This window comes from Tribolium madens, unplaced genomic scaffold, assembly GCF_015345945.1.
Source record: "Tribolium madens isolate multiple individuals breed KSU strain unplaced genomic scaffold, Tmad_KSU_1.1 Scaffold_71;HRSCAF=194;Tcas5.2_LG6, whole genome shotgun sequence".
Classification (NCBI taxonomy): Eukaryota; Metazoa; Arthropoda; class Insecta; order Coleoptera; family Tenebrionidae; genus Tribolium; species Tribolium madens.
Window position 1 is genome coordinate 1643567 of NW_025401041.1, and position 15332 is coordinate 1658898.

The following is a 15332-nucleotide window of genomic DNA, read 5'->3' on the forward strand; positions in this document are numbered from 1 at the left end:
CAAAATAGGGTTTTAGGGGACCATGGAGATAGTACTAATATTCCATTACGAATCGTAATTAATGACGAGTCGACGTAGGAGACGAGTCTTTAATGAGAGCAGTCACCTAAAACCATTTGCGTACGTGGTATATACAATTTTTTTTTGTTAAAACACGAATTCACACCTCTTACTAATTAAAAAAAATTTCATTACCATAGTAACCAATTTTATTTTTTAGTCCGCAAAAACTGTTTTTGGCGACTGAATACCTAAAATAACCTTTTGCGTACTATTTTATTGAGTCCGAAAAAGACTCATTTTGGGGACTCAAATGAGTCCGCAAAATAGCTATTTTTGCGAGTGTAAAAAAAATCCCGCCTTTTTGATATGCAAAATGACCGATCAAATATTTTTACAAAAAGCCCTTACTTTTTCGTTTTTCATGAAATAATACGCTCTATTAGTGTGACGTCAGCAAAGTACGTGACTGTACCTTTGAAGCTAAACAAATAAAAGTTTATTTCTTGAATCCTGGACGTGTAGGGAGATTGTTTCTAAGGAAATAGTTGCTATGATAAATGTGTGTCGTTTCGTAATGGTTTTAACAATTGTAGTCAACATTTCTGTAATTTAATCTGTTCTAACCTCACTTTCTGTGTACGTCAAAAATATGTGTACAGCATTGCCAGAATGTTGCAAACGACAGGAGTGGATAAGTCGTACCAAAACAAAACAAAATAAAAAATATTAACATTCACCTAATGTGTATTTGGCTGAGAATATAAATTATTATTGGTTTACAAGTAAATATAAATAGCTTCAGTACAGTCGCGTCTGTGACATCACCTCTAATAGCCCGTATTCAAATTTATTGTTCAGTGTGTTTATTTACGTGTTGCATAAATTCTCTCCCACCTACCCCCAGGGTTACGTTAAGGTCACACGTTTTTGTAGGTTAAATTATAAAAGCTCGACATTACCCAAATTTGCATTTTCAAAATGCCACACTTTCGCTTAGAGACAAATGTGCCCCAAAGCAATATCCCGGCTGATTTTCCGCAGAAATTGTGCCAAATCATCTCGAAATCGTTATCAAAACCGATCAATGTAAGTTTGAGGTTATGTCAACTTTTTGTTATTATTTTTTTTTAGTATTGTGTGGCGACTGTGATTGGAGGTGTTAACATGTCTTGGGGAGGCACAACTGAACCCGCGGCTCAAGCCACTTTAATGAGTATTGGGGCACTGGGTGTGGAACCAAATAAAAAACATGCTAAAGCGTTGTATGAAATTATTGAGAAAGAACTTGGAGTTAAAAAGGATCGGTAAATGAGATTTTTTAGTTTATTTTTTTTAATTATGTGTCTTTAGGATGTACATTCACTTTGTGAATGCACCAACCAGCGATGTGGGGTACAACGGGTCCACTTTCCACGACATCTTTGGCAATTAAGTTGAATGATGGTGTTTTATGTTTTATTCCAATTAAAAAAAATATTACAATTTTCTACTGATTATTATTAATAAAACATATTAACTATAATTAACTCAAAGAACTAAGCTTAGACTAAGAGTAAGTCAGAAACAAAAATACGGGGAAGATTCTAAATTCTTAATAACTGAAGGACTTTTGACTCTATACTGAATAGTTCGAGTTGAATATGTACATTATGAATATCCTTACAAACTAAGCCTTTACTCGGCTTTATTTTCGTCATTAGTGGGCGAATGCCATGTCAAGCGCTCCTCATAGAACCTAATAACAACTTGGGGGCACTTTATATTCGCTTGTTTCGCCGGCACTAAATCCGCCTCATCCGTCCCCTCCCACTTCATCAAAAACATCAACTGGCCTGAACTATCCGTAGCTCCAATTATTTTTTCCGGCTCTAAACCTCTCTCAAACCCATGAACTTTCTTTTCTTCAGTCTTCCTCTTCGCCGCTTTTAAATCTGGCGTAGGTGTGCTGTTTGTTTTGCGTTTCTTGCTCCTCTCCTTCTCTTTGTTCGCCCTCTCGGCCTCAAAAGCTGCAATCAAGCCGGGACAATCCAGATTCTCCTCAGGCTCCCATGTGTTGTCCTTGTCATCATAACCAATCCATTTTAAGTAGTATTCTTTCACTCCCGACGTATTTATTCGACTGTCGATGATTTTTTCCACGACGTACTCCTCGGGGGCTGTATCGTCGTCAGGGGACGGACTAGTCCTCTTGCTTTTGCTCATTTTTGCTGATTGACGGGGCTGCAAAAAACCGACATTCACGCAACTAAACAAACAAGGGGGCGACTCACTACTTAATTTGATTCGCTTTTCGGAAGAATTCAGTGCAAAAAATGAAAATAATTGTCCAAAAGCCGCAAAACAGACGCTTCTTTCAGAAATTTCAAACAAACATGGCGTCTGTCGCGCTCGGTCGGTAAGCCGGTAACACACGCATTACAGGTTTCGACATTGCTTTGACAGTGTAATGACAAAAATTTGGTCAATTCTGGTGTGTCATATGACGCTAAATGACCCAAGCCGCCCCCAACCCCCAACGTCTCACCACAAGTTATTGAACTTAATCACCCCGCCGGTAAAACCCAATTACAGATTCCGACATTGTTTTGACAGTTGACAGTGTTGACACAAAAATTTTCTTGGAAGTTAAATACAAAATGCCTTCGGACGCCGCCCCCGGGTCGCAGCGTCTCACCAACGATGATTTCCGCAAGTTGCTTATGACCCCGCGTTCGGCCCCTGCGAATGCACCAGCACCGGGGTCAATCCGGGAGGCAATGGCCAATTCCTCGTCAATGCCGCCCCCCAAAGAGGACAAGAACGAAGCCCGACGCAAGAAGAAGAGTTACTACGCGAAGTTGAAGAAACAAGAAGACAATAAAATGGCAGAACTGGCGGAGAAGTACCGAGATAGGGCTAGTGAGCGGCGACAGGGGGTCAATCCTGATTATCAAAGCGACGATCCTGTGGCCACAGCTCAAGCATATCGAGCAGTCGCGCCTGATTTAAAATCCGGTTTTGATGCGGCAGAGCGTCGCAGACAAATGATCCAAGAATCCAAGTTTCTGGGGGGCGACATGGAACACACCCATTTGGTCAAAGGGTTGGATTATGCTTTATTACAAAAAGTGAGGAGTGAAATACAACATATAGAAGCAGAGCAAGAACAAGAGATGGAGAGACTGGCTGCCAAAACTGAAGAAAAAGAGAAGAAAGAAGTCCAAAAGAAGGACGAAGATGAGCTCAAGTTCAAAACAAAGATTGGGAAATCGATCTATCACACGATTTGTGCCCTCAAGAGTCGACATATTGAGAAATCTGAGATTTTTGTACCCGGACGTATGGCCTACGTTATAGATTTGGGTTAATTCAGTTTATTATTTTTTTTTTTCGAAAATAATTGATTTATTTTAGATGATGAAGCCGAGTCGGACATCCCAACCACTCTGATTCGTTCAATCGCCGATGTCCCGTCATTTGAACTCACCACAACTCTCACCACCAACGACATTGTCATCAATAAGTTGACTCAGATTTTGAGTTATTTGCGTCAAGGCAATCGAAAGAATAAAAAAACCAAACGGGGACTCCCAGAGAGAGGCGAAAGCGAACAAACTGACGAACCGGAGGTTAAAAAACCGACAAAACGGCCAACTGACGATTCCATTTACGGCGATATTGGAGATTATGTTCCGACGAGGGGTGGTAAACATGGGGGCTCCTCGCGTGACCACACCAAACACACATACTTTGATAAACAAGAAGAAGTGGTTGAAAATAGTGGACCGACGTTTAAAGTCAGTAAATCGGCTCAAATTCTCAATAAGTTGGCTCAGGAACCTGAGGGTTATGCTGAGTGTTATCCCGGATTGGAGGAAATGAATGATGCAATTGATGATTCCGATGATGAGGTTGATTATTCGAAGATGGATTTAGGGAACAAGAAAGGGCCCATTGGGCGCTGGGACTTTGACACAGCTGAGGAGTATTCGGATTATATGAATCAGAAGGAGGCTTTACCCAAAGCGGCGTTTCAATACGGTCTTAAAATGGCAGATGGGCGAAGGTCCAGGAAACATAAGGATAAGAACGAAAAGGCCCATTTGGACAGGGAGTGGCAGAAAATTCAGAGTATTATTAAGAAGAAATAATTCAATTTTGTTGTCTCATGTACATATTTAGTAAATAAAATTAAACCAATATGTAGTTTTTTTATATTAATCAATTTTAAGACCAATTTTTTGACGTTTCTATTTAGCGATTTTTTGTTGGCAACACTTACTTTACCACTTGATTTTTTGACATTGACCAATTCTTAGCCATTTTCTAGTTACGTTTGTGTCGGAAAATTTAAGGATTTACATAAGTAAGGCGCAACTGCCGCCAAATGTTCAATTAAAAAAAAAAATTTAGGGATTTTTTCCTTTGTTGCCAATACTTGCTTTTCTCACACACCCGTTTATCAAAATATTTGTCTTTATTTATAATAGTTACTTAAAACAAATATCAAGTTTCATTCAATGTATCGCGTTTTCCGTTGGTTTTCATAACCCCTTTTTTTGCACACGTAATTTAGGCAACCGTAAAATCAACTAATATAAATTAAAATACAAGTAACTTACTTTCATTGTCGATTAGAGATCAACCACGGGCCTTTCTTTGGAGTTTTTCTGTTTAAAACAGTTTAATTTGGACTTGCAGAAACAACAAACAATAATACCACCCTGAGCGTCACAATCATGACCAACCACAAAACAAAAAAACTCTAAATTTTGACAGTTGACGCCATTTTGTGGTTACGTTCGTGTCGGAACAAAAATCTGTTAAGTGAAAAAAGGAGTTAAAGAAGTAAGTTTCACGCATTTTTTATATGTTTTATTGCAAAAATGTGATTCTAAGTGTAATTGTGTTGTTTCAAATTGTAATTTTGGGGTATTTCGTGCTTAAACATGAACCACATGGAGAGGGCGTAATTCGTAACATTCTGCAAGTTTAGGGATTATCTCTACATTTCAACATTATTTTAAACGAAAAACGTACACTTGTTGATTGGTTGCTACTAAATTGGTGTCGTTATTATTTTTTGTTTATAAAAAGTGAGGTTATGTGGTTTTTCAGGTGAAAATGAGTCGTTTCTTCGCCGGTTCGGACTCAGATTCGGACAGCTCGTCCGAGGAGGAGCCAATTCAACGTGCCCCAGCCCCGGTTTTTACCGTAAGTGAGCCCCCACACTCTTCTTTTTTAACCCCCTTGTTCCCAGTTCAGCGACGATGAGGAGGAAGTCAAACGCGTCGTTCGCTCGGCCAAGGAGAAACGTTATGAGGAGCTCACGAATATTATTAAACAAATCCGAAATTACAAGAAAATCAAGGACATGAGTAGCATGTTGACCAGTTTTGAGGACTTGCAAAAGGCCTATGTGAAAGCCCTCCCCGTGATTGCAAAAGAAGAATCCGGCCAAACGCCCCGTTTCTTCACGCGTTGTTTGGTCGAAATGGAGGATTTTATTAATGAAATGTGGGAGGATCGAGACGGGCGTAAAAACATGAGCAAAAATAACAGCAAGTCGCTTGCGTCAATGCGCCAGAAATTGAGGAAGTACATTAAGGATTTTGAGGAGGATATTGCCAAGTTTAGGGAAAACCCCGACCAGCCTGATGATGAAGAAGAAGAAGAGAAACGTAATTTTGCCAGTTTTTACGACAAAATTGTTAATTTTCGATTTTAGATGAACCAGAACCGGACACTCAAACCGAAGCTCCAACTAAATCTATCCCCAAAATTTCGAAGCAAATTGTGGATGATGAAGGGTCGTCAGATTCGGACGATTGGCCCTCAGATAGCGACTCCAGTTCGGATAGTTTTGATGAAGATGAAGGGAAAACGACAATGAGGGAGCGTTTCTTGAAAAAAACTGGGCCAGCACATGAAGATGATGAAGAACGCGAAAGGAGAAAAGAGGAACGAAGGAAGGAACGGAAGGAGAAGGAGAGACGCAAAGTGAAGATGCAAGATGAGGAGGATGGCGAGGGCGAGTGGGAGTTTGTCAAGGGGGGCATCGCCATCCCAAGCGTAAGTAAAATTTATAAAAATAAACTTCAATTTCGGTTGCTTCTTCTGTTTTTAATTTTTTGTCATGTATGACACCTGAAATCGTTTAAAACTAAAATGTTGCAAGCTAAAGACACTTATAAAATAAAAACAAAATGCTAAAAACGTTCAAGATGAGAACAATAAACAAATAAAGCTAAATCTACAAAAAATAAAAATTAAGAATAACAATGCACCGCTAAAAACGGAAATTGTAAAACCCGTGTATGAGTAAAACGGGTCTAAACTAAATGATAAAATAGTAATCTACTATGTCGGTAAAACTTTAATTCAGATGTTGCCACCGTAGTATAATACCGAAATTTTGAAATACCGATTTTCATAATACCGAAATCACAAACTTTTTATTTTTTTAGTCATTTTGTTCTAATGCAACAAGACTGATTTTACCTTAGCAAATATCTTGAGGAAGTAAGTGAAAGCCCCATTTAATGTCTTTTCTAACTTTCTAAGTCGAAGGAAGTTTGAAATGGCGTAATCTAACCTCAAAATATTCAAAAGTGAATAAAAATAAAACCAAGAAATCCGCATATATTCTATATTGTTATATTATACAGGGTGTATCAGAACTCACGTCCCAGAGAAAAATTTCAAGTAAGATAAGATACCAGGCACATGGAAAAAATGTTTAAAAAATTGTGTCAAAAAAATTTGATATTTATTTTTTGACAAGTGCAAAACTTCGAAATTTTTATAGATAGAATTTTTTCACATTTTTTTCATGTTCCTGGTTTCTTACCTGGGACGCGAGTTCTGGGGCACCTGTATATCATGTGTTTATTAAAAAAAAACTTTTTTTTAGGAAATACATCAATTTTTTATTTCTTTGTTTGATCCAATGCCATCTCTATCATAGTAGCATAACTAATATTGGCAGGAAATTTATATGTCTAATTATTAATTTTTTTTATTATAATTAAAGTTACTTTGATTTTTATATTACAATTTTAAAATAAAAAATGGAAATTTTAAAGTAAATTGAAATATTTAAATATAATAATTTTAATGTTAATAATATCTAACACTATATTATATTTAAACATATAGCCCATTTTTGTTTTTTAATATTTTCTGATAAATCTGTATAAATATTTATTCCATCTCGTTTTTTTGTCTGTTTTTAAATTTATTTGGATGTATGGTATTTCATAAAATGCAGCGTGTTGAGAATGATTTTCATCTAGTCGTCTATACAATTTCTTTACATGTAATTTTTTCCGTGCCACTCTACTTTTTTTAAATTATCTAACTAATTCTGTTAACAGTGACGGCTGTCAATTGAAATAAATTAACATTTGAGGTTAATTAGATTCAATATTTTTTATAGCGCCATTTTTTATTTTGCATGGAAATTCCAAAGACAACTAGATGAAAATCATTTTAAAACACTGTGTGTATTTAGCGTTTTAAGTGGTTTATTTTACTTTTATTTATCTTGACTCTTAAGGAAACCACTGATCAAGAAACTAGATTATTCATTAAAAATAACTTGTTTTTTTTTAGTTAGGTTGCTTTTATAGTTATTTATTCTACGAGTTTGAGTGTAAATCGGACGCATTATTTTCGAGTGGATTTTTAAATCACGAGTGTAATTATCCACGAGGTGGAATAAAGCGTCCGATTTACATTCAAACGAGTTGAATACAACATTTTATTCTTCGAATTAAACTCAACAAGGCTTAAACTTGCTTTAAATCTGTTAAAAATAATCTGACGTTTTATATTGAGAAATGACAAACAGTTGTCAAAACTTCCTTACATGGGAGAAAAACCGTAAATTTTGTCGAAGAATAAAATTATAAATGATTGTGACTTTTTACCTCAAGTTGGTGTCAAATTTTAAATTTTAGTTTAGCAACCTTAACATTCAAATTCAAATGTCAAACTTTTATAGACAATGGACATTCATTTACCACGGGCGACTGCTGTTTTAACCGTCACGTAAAACATTCTGATATAACAAAGCAATAATACAGTGTTGCCAATGGTTTTTTTTTGTCACTAACATTAATAGTTATTCGGTATTATTTATTTTTAACGGAATCAAAATCGAAAAATGTAGGTAAAGCATTGCTATATTAGAACAAAATAGTTAAAAATTATAAACAAACATAAATTTTGTGATTTTGGTATGGTTTGGCATTATACAAGCTTGGAATTACAAAACTTAAGTGATATCGATATGTGGATTACTATTTTATTATCCTAGTTTTGACCGGTTTTTTTTACTCGTGCACGGTTATACTTATGAAAGATTTCAGGGATATGTAACGTTGCAACGTTCTGTTTTCTAATACTTTTTTTTATTAATCTATTTTATTTGTTTACTATTTTGATGCAGAACGGTTTTAGTAGTGAACAGTTTTGGTGTTGCACTTTTTTTAATTTACAATTTTCAATGTGCAGGAGAAGCCGAAGATGTTCGCCAAAGACGCCGAAATCGATCTAAACCTCGTTATAAAAAAACTCTCCGAGATAATGGCGGCACGTGGTAAAAAACGCACCGATCGTCGCGAACAAATCGAACTCCTTCACGAACTCCAAAACGTCTCCGACCAACACCAACTCGGCCCCGCCATCTATGTCAAAATCAAATTCGCTATAATTTCGGCAATTTTCGATTATAATCCGAAAGTCTCCGATGCAATGAAACCCGAATACTGGATGAAACTCCTCGAACGCATGTCGGAAATGCTCGACCTCCTCCTCGGCAATCCTCAACTCTTCGTCTCCGAATCGGTAACAGAAGAAACTGAGAATTTAGAAGAACCACCGTATAAAATCCGTGGGTGTGTTTTAACCTCAGTCGAGCGACTTGATGACGAATTCACTAAACTACTAAAAGAGTGTGACCCACACAGTAACGAGTATGTGGAGCGTTTGAAAGACGAGGCAAAAGTCTCAGAGATAATCGATAAAACGATGAAATATCTCGAACAGACAAATGCCCCATCTGAGCTTTGTCGCATTTATTTACGCAAAATCGAGCATTTGTATTACAAATTTGATCCGAGGGTTTTACAACAAAAAGCCGGGGAAATCCCGAAAGATTTATACACGTCGGTACAAGAGATGGAAAAATTGTGTAAATTTATTTATGCAAAGGATGGTACTGATCGGTTACGCACTCGTGCAATTTTGTCCCATATTTACCACCACGCACTTCACGATAATTGGTTCCAAGCACGTGATTTGGTTCTCATGTCACACTTACAGGAAACTATCCATCATTCCGATCCCAGTACCCAGATTTTGTATAATCGAACCATGGCCCATCTGGGTTTGTGTGCATTCCGACATGCTAATATCAAAGACGCCCATAATTGTCTCGTTGATTTGATGATGACGGGGAAACCCAAGGAGCTCCTCGCACAAGGGTTGCTTCCCCAGAGACAACACGAACGTAGTAAAGAACAAGAAAAGATTGAGAAACAACGTCAAATGCCCTTCCATATGCACATCAATTTAGAATTATTGGAATGTGTCTATTTGGTCTCAGCTATGTTGATTGAAATCCCATACATGGCGGCGCACGAATTCGACGCTCGCCGTCGCATGATTTCGAAGACTTTCTACCAACAGTTGAGGAGTTCTGAGAGGCAGAGTCTTGTGGGGCCCCCTGAGAGTATGCGTGAGCATGTTGTCGCCGCAGCTAAAGCCATGCGTAATGGTAATTGGTCGGCTTGCAATACGTTTATTATCAATGAGAAAATGAACGCAAAAGTTTGGGATTTGTTTTATCAAGCCGATTCGGTGAGGGCAATGTTGACTCGTTTGATTAAAGAAGAGTCTTTGCGTACTTATCTCTTCACGTATTCGCATGTTTATGATTCGATTTCGATGGCGACGTTGGCACAAATGTTCGAATTGGAGAAGGCAGTCGTACATTCGATTATCTCCAAAATGATAATCAATGAAGAGTTGATGGCGTCGTTGGATGATCCGACACAGACTGTGGTGATGCATAGAAGTGAACCGTCACGTTTGCAATCATTAGCGTTGCAATTGGCTGATAAGATTAATAATTTTGTTGATTCGAATGAGAGGATTTTGGAGACAAAACAAGGGAATTTCTTTTCAAGAGGGATGAATCAAGTGAGTGAATTAGGGGGTTGGAGGATACGAGGTGGTGATTTTGGTTTGTTTTAGGGCAACTTCCGTGGGGATAGGCAGAATTATAGGGGGACTAATCAGGATTGGAGTCGGCAAAGGAGAGATCACAGGAAGGAGTATTAGCATGTCAGGTTTTGAACTTTTTTATTTGAGACCAATAAAAACACATAAGAGGATTTTTTATTTACTCTCCTTAGAGCAGACATTTACTTAAAACACATAAAACGAAAAAGTACAACAAATGAAATAATAACGGCATTGGTGGTTGCCTAACCTACAGGCGTTTATCGGGAGAAAAAAAACATTAAAACGCAAATATGAATCAATTTTCTTTAAACATTTGTTGTATTAATTGAATGAAATAATTAACCAAATGCGTCTAAGACATTAATTAAAATTCTGTAGTATAATGTGTTGCGTATTCACTAAAATTTTAATTCATGGCCAACCGATTAAAATGTTTTTGTATTTTTGGTTCTCTAATACCAGGCGCATTTAAGAAAAAAAATCGCTTAATATGAAAATTGTTTTATTATTACTGCCAATTTACGTTAAGCTAAGCACTTGTCAGATTAATTTGATCAAATAGTTGGCCAAATGTAAAGTTTAATTAAACACATGAAAGAAATGGTAAAATAACATTAAAAAAGGAAAATAGAACAACAAAAGTTAAAAGAGAATTTTTTCCAGTCACTAACATATTCAGCAAATCTTTCTAAAAAAGAAATTTACAAATATTTTTTTGTAATTTCACATTTTTAATGTTAAGTATTGTTCAATTTTTCTCGAATTTGACTTTTTTTTTTTCTCTTCGCTGGTCAGAATTTTCTCTGATTCAAAATTATTTGATTTTTTTTTCTAATTAATCTTTTTTTTTTAACTCACTCATTAATATGATTTTAATAAAACACTGAAAATAAAAATTAAGTAGAATAAATTCCAGTTTGGAGCAACATTTTCTTCCATTTATAAATTGGTCAAAATTAAAAAATGTGAAAAAAACTGAAGATAAAAACAGGGAAACGGTAAAACAAAATAAACTAACAAGAACAAAGTGCCGAAATTTGATAAATTAAAAAAAATTGAAGGTTAGGATGTTAACTAATAGTTATTTATTGTAAGAGTGTGTTAGGTAGCGTTTTATCCACGCAAGAATGTTTAAGTGGATAAAACGCGACTAACACACGACTGCAATATAACGTTTTATTCACAATCACAGGCCCAAATTATTCCAAACTTAATTAAAAATTAAAGTGGTTAAACGAAGTAAGCTGTTACGCGGTGCGCTGGTTACTAACAGTGGAATAAAGTTACTTTATTTCACTAGTGGATAAAGTGGTACTTTATACGCATCTAAAGTGTGGAATAAAGTCTCTTTATAGAGTGATTGTTGGATAATAATATTTTATTGAGATATTTATCACTTTTCATAATTTTCAATTTTATTTTTTTTCGAATATTTTTCATGAGTTTTTTTGTTATTTTTTTAATTTTGTTTACACTAAGATTGCAAAAATAGAACAAGGGGATCAAAACCAAAAATAACAAGAAAAGAAATTTTATCCACGACTATTGTATAATGTACCCATTATAGGTCTGTTTGCTCGATCTTAATAATACCCATTAATCACACTAATGAGACATTAATCACTCTCTTTAATCACTGCTGTCAGAAGCTTCCTTGATTTAGCTATAATATTATATTGTTTTGCTACAATTATTGGTTTTTAAAATTTTATCGTGTAAACCACTAATTCAGTTCTGTACATATAAAAAAAAAAAAATTTCCTTGACCAGATTCGAATCCGGGACTCGCGGTTGGAAGGCAACCAGCATCGACACAGCGCCATTACCAACATTGAATGTGTGTGTCGGATATCTGTTTCTTAACATACTTAATGTAAGAAAATTTTCCAACACAAAAGCTTCAACAAAAATATTTAGTAGTCGTGGATAAAGTATAGTATACTACTCGCGTATAATGGTTATTATACGCTCGTTGTATAATATACTATTAAGTCACAAGTTAAATAACTAAATTATTTTAAAAAAACGTATTTCTAAGAAATTTATCACTTGTAACCTTCCCTCATGTTTATTTGAGTTACTGGGGACCTGAGTGCTTGAATTTCTCCTTATCACTGTTCAAAGGTTTCTCAAATACATATATACAAATGTTAACTTAATTAAAAACAATAGATAACTCTTCATTCACTTTATCACGATTTCTTGAAATAAATGGAGAAAATATTCAACAATATTAAAATAAAACAAGAAATTCTCTCAAATATCAACAATTGTTTTATTTTTGTACAGATGTCTTGACACAAAACAGGAAAAAACTTACTCAATTTTCTTGCGCACGACCTTAACTCTATTATTAGATAAAAGAAATGAGATTTTCGACGCTTTTTGAAATGGAAATTTACGAAAATTCTCTCACTGTTTATTGTGCAGAATTTAATTTATTACTACTCATTTATTATTGATGACAATTTTCGAGACATTTGCATAAAATTGAATGATTACGTTAGAATAATTCATTAAGTTAAATAATCAACACAGCAAATTTTTGTTAGACATTATAATAATTAAAATGTACAGACAGCAAATTAAGTTGGTGTTAAAGTGCTTTAATCTTATCTTTTCTAACTTAAGTCTCTCTCAAAGTCTGGATTCATTATTTGAGAAATAAACCAGACAGTAGACATGCGATTTCTCGCGTTGTGTTTATCTGTGTTGGCCTTTTCAAAGGTGAGTGAGCTGTAAAAAATCACGTGTTGAAAATTACCAATTTTAGGCCTCAAAATGGGAAAATGTGACCATTGCAGTGGTGGAATACCAACCAGTAGCCAACATTTCAACAAATACAAAACATTACATCGAAATTTTAAGAAATATAACACAAAATCTAGATTTGATCGTATTTCCTGAAGACACACTTAGGTCAAATCGTGAGACAGCCGTAGAATTTCAATTATCACAAACCCCATGCGATTCTGACACTTTCCCTCAATTTTTCCACGATCTTTCATGCGCTGCTCGTGTATCACATACTTATCTCGCTTTAAATCTCGTCGAAAAAGTGAAATGCAACACAAGTGCACCAAACCCGAGCGAAAATTGCAAAAAATTTGGATTTTATTATTACAATACTGACGTGGTTTTTGACCGCAATGGAAGTATTATCAGCCGGTAAGCAAATCGTGTTTTAGTTTCAAAAATCACACACTTTTTCAGTTACCACAAATACAATCTTTTTGGTGAGTATGACAGAGACAAGCCTGAAACGCCTGAAGAAATTATTACCGAGACTGATTTCGGTTTAAAACTGGGGATTTTTACTTGTTTCGATATTTTATTCAAAGCCCCGGCTCAGGAATTATTAAAACACGGAATCGATGCTGTGATTTACCCCACGATGTGGTTCTCGGAGTTGCCATTTTTGACCGGTGATTTGCAATCAAATTTGGAATTATTTAATTGAGGTTGTAGCAATGCAGGCGCAACAAATGTGGTCCCACGGCCATAATATCACTCTTTTGGCTGCGGGGGCTAACAGCCCCCTTGAGGGAAGTGGCGGAAGTGGGGTTTATCGCGGTGGTAAAGGTTTGGTTGTTGGGGGAGTAGTAGCAGAGGGTGGGACCCAAACTTTTGTTTATCAAAATGATAAAAAACAAGCTTCGGATGTGGACGAGTTGGGTCGAAAAATGGACGGTTTTTATCTACAAACTGATGAAAGTGTTTTAGGTGATTGTTGTGTTAATTTTTTTTTTTTTTTCTAATTGAACTTTTTAGATTACATGTCGAGTGCTTTTGACCCTCATGTTCAATCCTCAAACACAACTATTTGTTATAAGGAGGTTTTCTGTTGTATGTTTCAGATTAAGTCAACTTTGGGTGAGGTAAAGCCCAATTTGGACTTTTACACGTATCACCTCGTGGCCTACTCCGGGTTTCGCTCATATTCCGGTGTGAGAAATGCCACAATTGAAGTTTGCGGAATAATTGCGTGTTTGAATTCTTCTTTGTCTTCTTGTGGTCAAAGATTTGCACATTATGATCAGATTCAGTGGCCTGTGACGTTTGAAAAAATTACTATTACAGCAAAATTTGAGAACAATGAAAATCACACTCAATTTCCTAATTCACTTTTGAGCTCGATTCGTCCGATTGATACTAGTGAGACAGCTTGGAGTGGATCAGAGGTCACCGAAAATGGCAAAAATTTAATCGAGAGGAAATTTTCGATTACTAAACCACAAAATAGATTGTTGACTTTTGCTATTTGGGGAAGAAACTTTGAAGATCACGATGATGATAAAAACTCAAGTGGGGTCTTATCACCGGTTTGGGCTTCATTGTGTGCTTCTCTGTTCGTCATATATAAATTAAAATAACAATGATGTGATTAAAACTATAATTATAATGAAAAGAAACAAGCATTTATCTAATTATTTCACTCATTTAATCTAACATTTTATTATTACTGTAATAATCCCGTTTTATTACTACCAGTTTTGGTTTAAATAAACTTAATAGAATGAGATCAAGAATGAGTAAATCTGTTGGTGATCCTGACTTTAATTTTTAAAGGAAATCACCGGAGTATGCTTCTGATTAACAATCTTGAAGGGTTGTAAAGTCTGTTTTTTTTTTTTTAAATGGAAATTACCAAGTCAAAATTTTGGTGAAAAAATTGGTAGCAGCTTGTCTACATAGTCACAAATTTTGTTTGCTCTTTGTTTTTGTCCCTAGATATTTTGTTAAAAAAATATGGATCTGTTCAAATTGAGATGTCAAAATTTTGATTTTTATGAATCTTGTGTGCCTGCTTGCTCTTTGAAAGCATCATTACTTAAGGTCAAGACAGAATTCAGTGCTAATAATTTTGATAGAAACACACCGCAAGTAAGTACAATGTTGTGGACAAAAATGAGATTCTTTCTATAAAAACTTTGAGGAAAAAGGATGTATATACAGAAAAAAGTTATTTAGCAAAAGATACAAGTAGGTATTATGATAATTGGCAATGAATTTTATGTAATTGATTGAAATGAGCTCAAAGTTGATGCATTTTATAAATTCTTCTTCAGCTTTAGTTTGAAAATTGTTACTTTTTCAAC

The 15332-nt window shown here is 35.4% G+C and overlaps 5 protein-coding genes across 7 annotated transcripts; 4 read left to right on the forward strand and 1 right to left on the reverse strand.

Annotated features, from left to right (window-relative positions):
• The first annotated feature begins 589 nt into the window (after positions 1–589).
• On the forward strand, positions 590–1489 carry LOC123008386 (macrophage migration inhibitory factor homolog). The gene is made up of 3 exons (XM_044404158.1): positions 590–1089; positions 1135–1307; positions 1354–1489. The coding sequence occupies exons 1-3, from the start codon at positions 982–984 to the stop codon at positions 1433–1435; spliced, it is 363 nt and encodes a 120-aa protein (XP_044260093.1). The 5' UTR covers positions 590–981; the 3' UTR covers positions 1436–1489.
• LOC123008384 (chromobox protein homolog 3-like) lies at positions 1445–4733 on the reverse strand. Of its 3 annotated transcripts, none has more exons than XM_044404155.1 (2): positions 4605–4733; positions 1445–2223 (listed from the first exon to the last, which is right to left on the reverse strand). In XM_044404155.1, the coding sequence occupies exons 1-2, from the start codon at positions 4608–4610 to the stop codon at positions 1678–1680; spliced, it is 552 nt and encodes a 183-aa protein (XP_044260090.1). In that variant the 5' UTR covers positions 4611–4733; the 3' UTR covers positions 1445–1677. The 3 variants fall into 3 exon arrangements, with proteins under 3 accessions (XP_044260090.1, XP_044260091.1, XP_044260092.1); XM_044404156.1 differs by lacking the exon at positions 4605–4733 and adding an exon at positions 2274–2434; XM_044404157.1 differs by lacking the exon at positions 4605–4733 and adding an exon at positions 2277–2429.
• Positions 2440–4184, forward strand: LOC123008382 (protein Red). The gene is made up of 2 exons (XM_044404153.1): positions 2440–3345; positions 3397–4184. The coding sequence occupies exons 1-2, from the start codon at positions 2640–2642 to the stop codon at positions 4131–4133; spliced, it is 1443 nt and encodes a 480-aa protein (XP_044260088.1). The 5' UTR covers positions 2440–2639; the 3' UTR covers positions 4134–4184.
• On the forward strand, positions 4689–10382 carry LOC123008381 (eukaryotic translation initiation factor 3 subunit C). The gene is made up of 6 exons (XM_044404152.1): positions 4689–4830; positions 5101–5196; positions 5243–5663; positions 5711–6054; positions 8500–10188; positions 10243–10382. Exons 2-6 carry the CDS (start codon positions 5107–5109, stop codon positions 10327–10329), a joined length of 2631 nt encoding a protein of 876 aa, XP_044260087.1. The 5' UTR covers positions 4689–4830; positions 5101–5106; the 3' UTR covers positions 10330–10382.
• A 2418-nt stretch (positions 10383–12800) lies between these two features.
• Positions 12801–14655, forward strand: LOC123008640 (vanin-like protein 2). The gene is made up of 5 exons (XM_044404566.1): positions 12801–12960; positions 13007–13401; positions 13447–13658; positions 13702–13956; positions 14005–14655. The coding sequence occupies exons 1-5, from the start codon at positions 12916–12918 to the stop codon at positions 14604–14606; spliced, it is 1509 nt and encodes a 502-aa protein (XP_044260501.1). The 5' UTR covers positions 12801–12915; the 3' UTR covers positions 14607–14655.
• The last annotated feature ends 677 nt before the right edge of the window (positions 14656–15332 follow it).

Coding starts and splice junctions, on each gene's coding strand:
- LOC123008386 (XM_044404158.1), top strand. CDS start 982: ATGCCACACTTTCGCTTAGAGACAAATGTGCCCCAAAGCAATATCCCG. Junction 1,090..1,134: donor CGTTATCAAAACCGATCAAT/GTAAGTTTGAGG, acceptor ATTTTTTTTTAG/TATTGTGTGGCGACTGTGAT. Junction 1,308..1,353: donor CTTGGAGTTAAAAAGGATCG/GTAAATGAGATT, acceptor ATGTGTCTTTAG/GATGTACATTCACTTTGTGA.
- LOC123008382 (XM_044404153.1), top strand. CDS start 2,640: ATGCCTTCGGACGCCGCCCCCGGGTCGCAGCGTCTCACCAACGATGAT. Junction 3,346..3,396: donor GGCCTACGTTATAGATTTGG/GTTAATTCAGTT, acceptor GATTTATTTTAG/ATGATGAAGCCGAGTCGGAC.
- LOC123008381 (XM_044404152.1), top strand. CDS start 5,107: ATGAGTCGTTTCTTCGCCGGTTCGGACTCAGATTCGGACAGCTCGTCC. Junction 5,664..5,710: donor TGAAGAAGAAGAAGAGAAAC/GTAATTTTGCCA, acceptor TTTCGATTTTAG/ATGAACCAGAACCGGACACT. Junction 6,055..8,499: donor GGGGCATCGCCATCCCAAGC/GTAAGTAAAATT, acceptor TTCAATGTGCAG/GAGAAGCCGAAGATGTTCGC.
- LOC123008640 (XM_044404566.1), top strand. CDS start 12,916: ATGCGATTTCTCGCGTTGTGTTTATCTGTGTTGGCCTTTTCAAAG. Junction 12,961..13,006: donor CTGTGTTGGCCTTTTCAAAG/GTGAGTGAGCTG, acceptor TACCAATTTTAG/GCCTCAAAATGGGAAAATGT. Junction 13,659..13,701: donor GGAGTTGCCATTTTTGACCG/GTGATTTGCAAT, acceptor TTGAGGTTGTAG/CAATGCAGGCGCAACAAATG.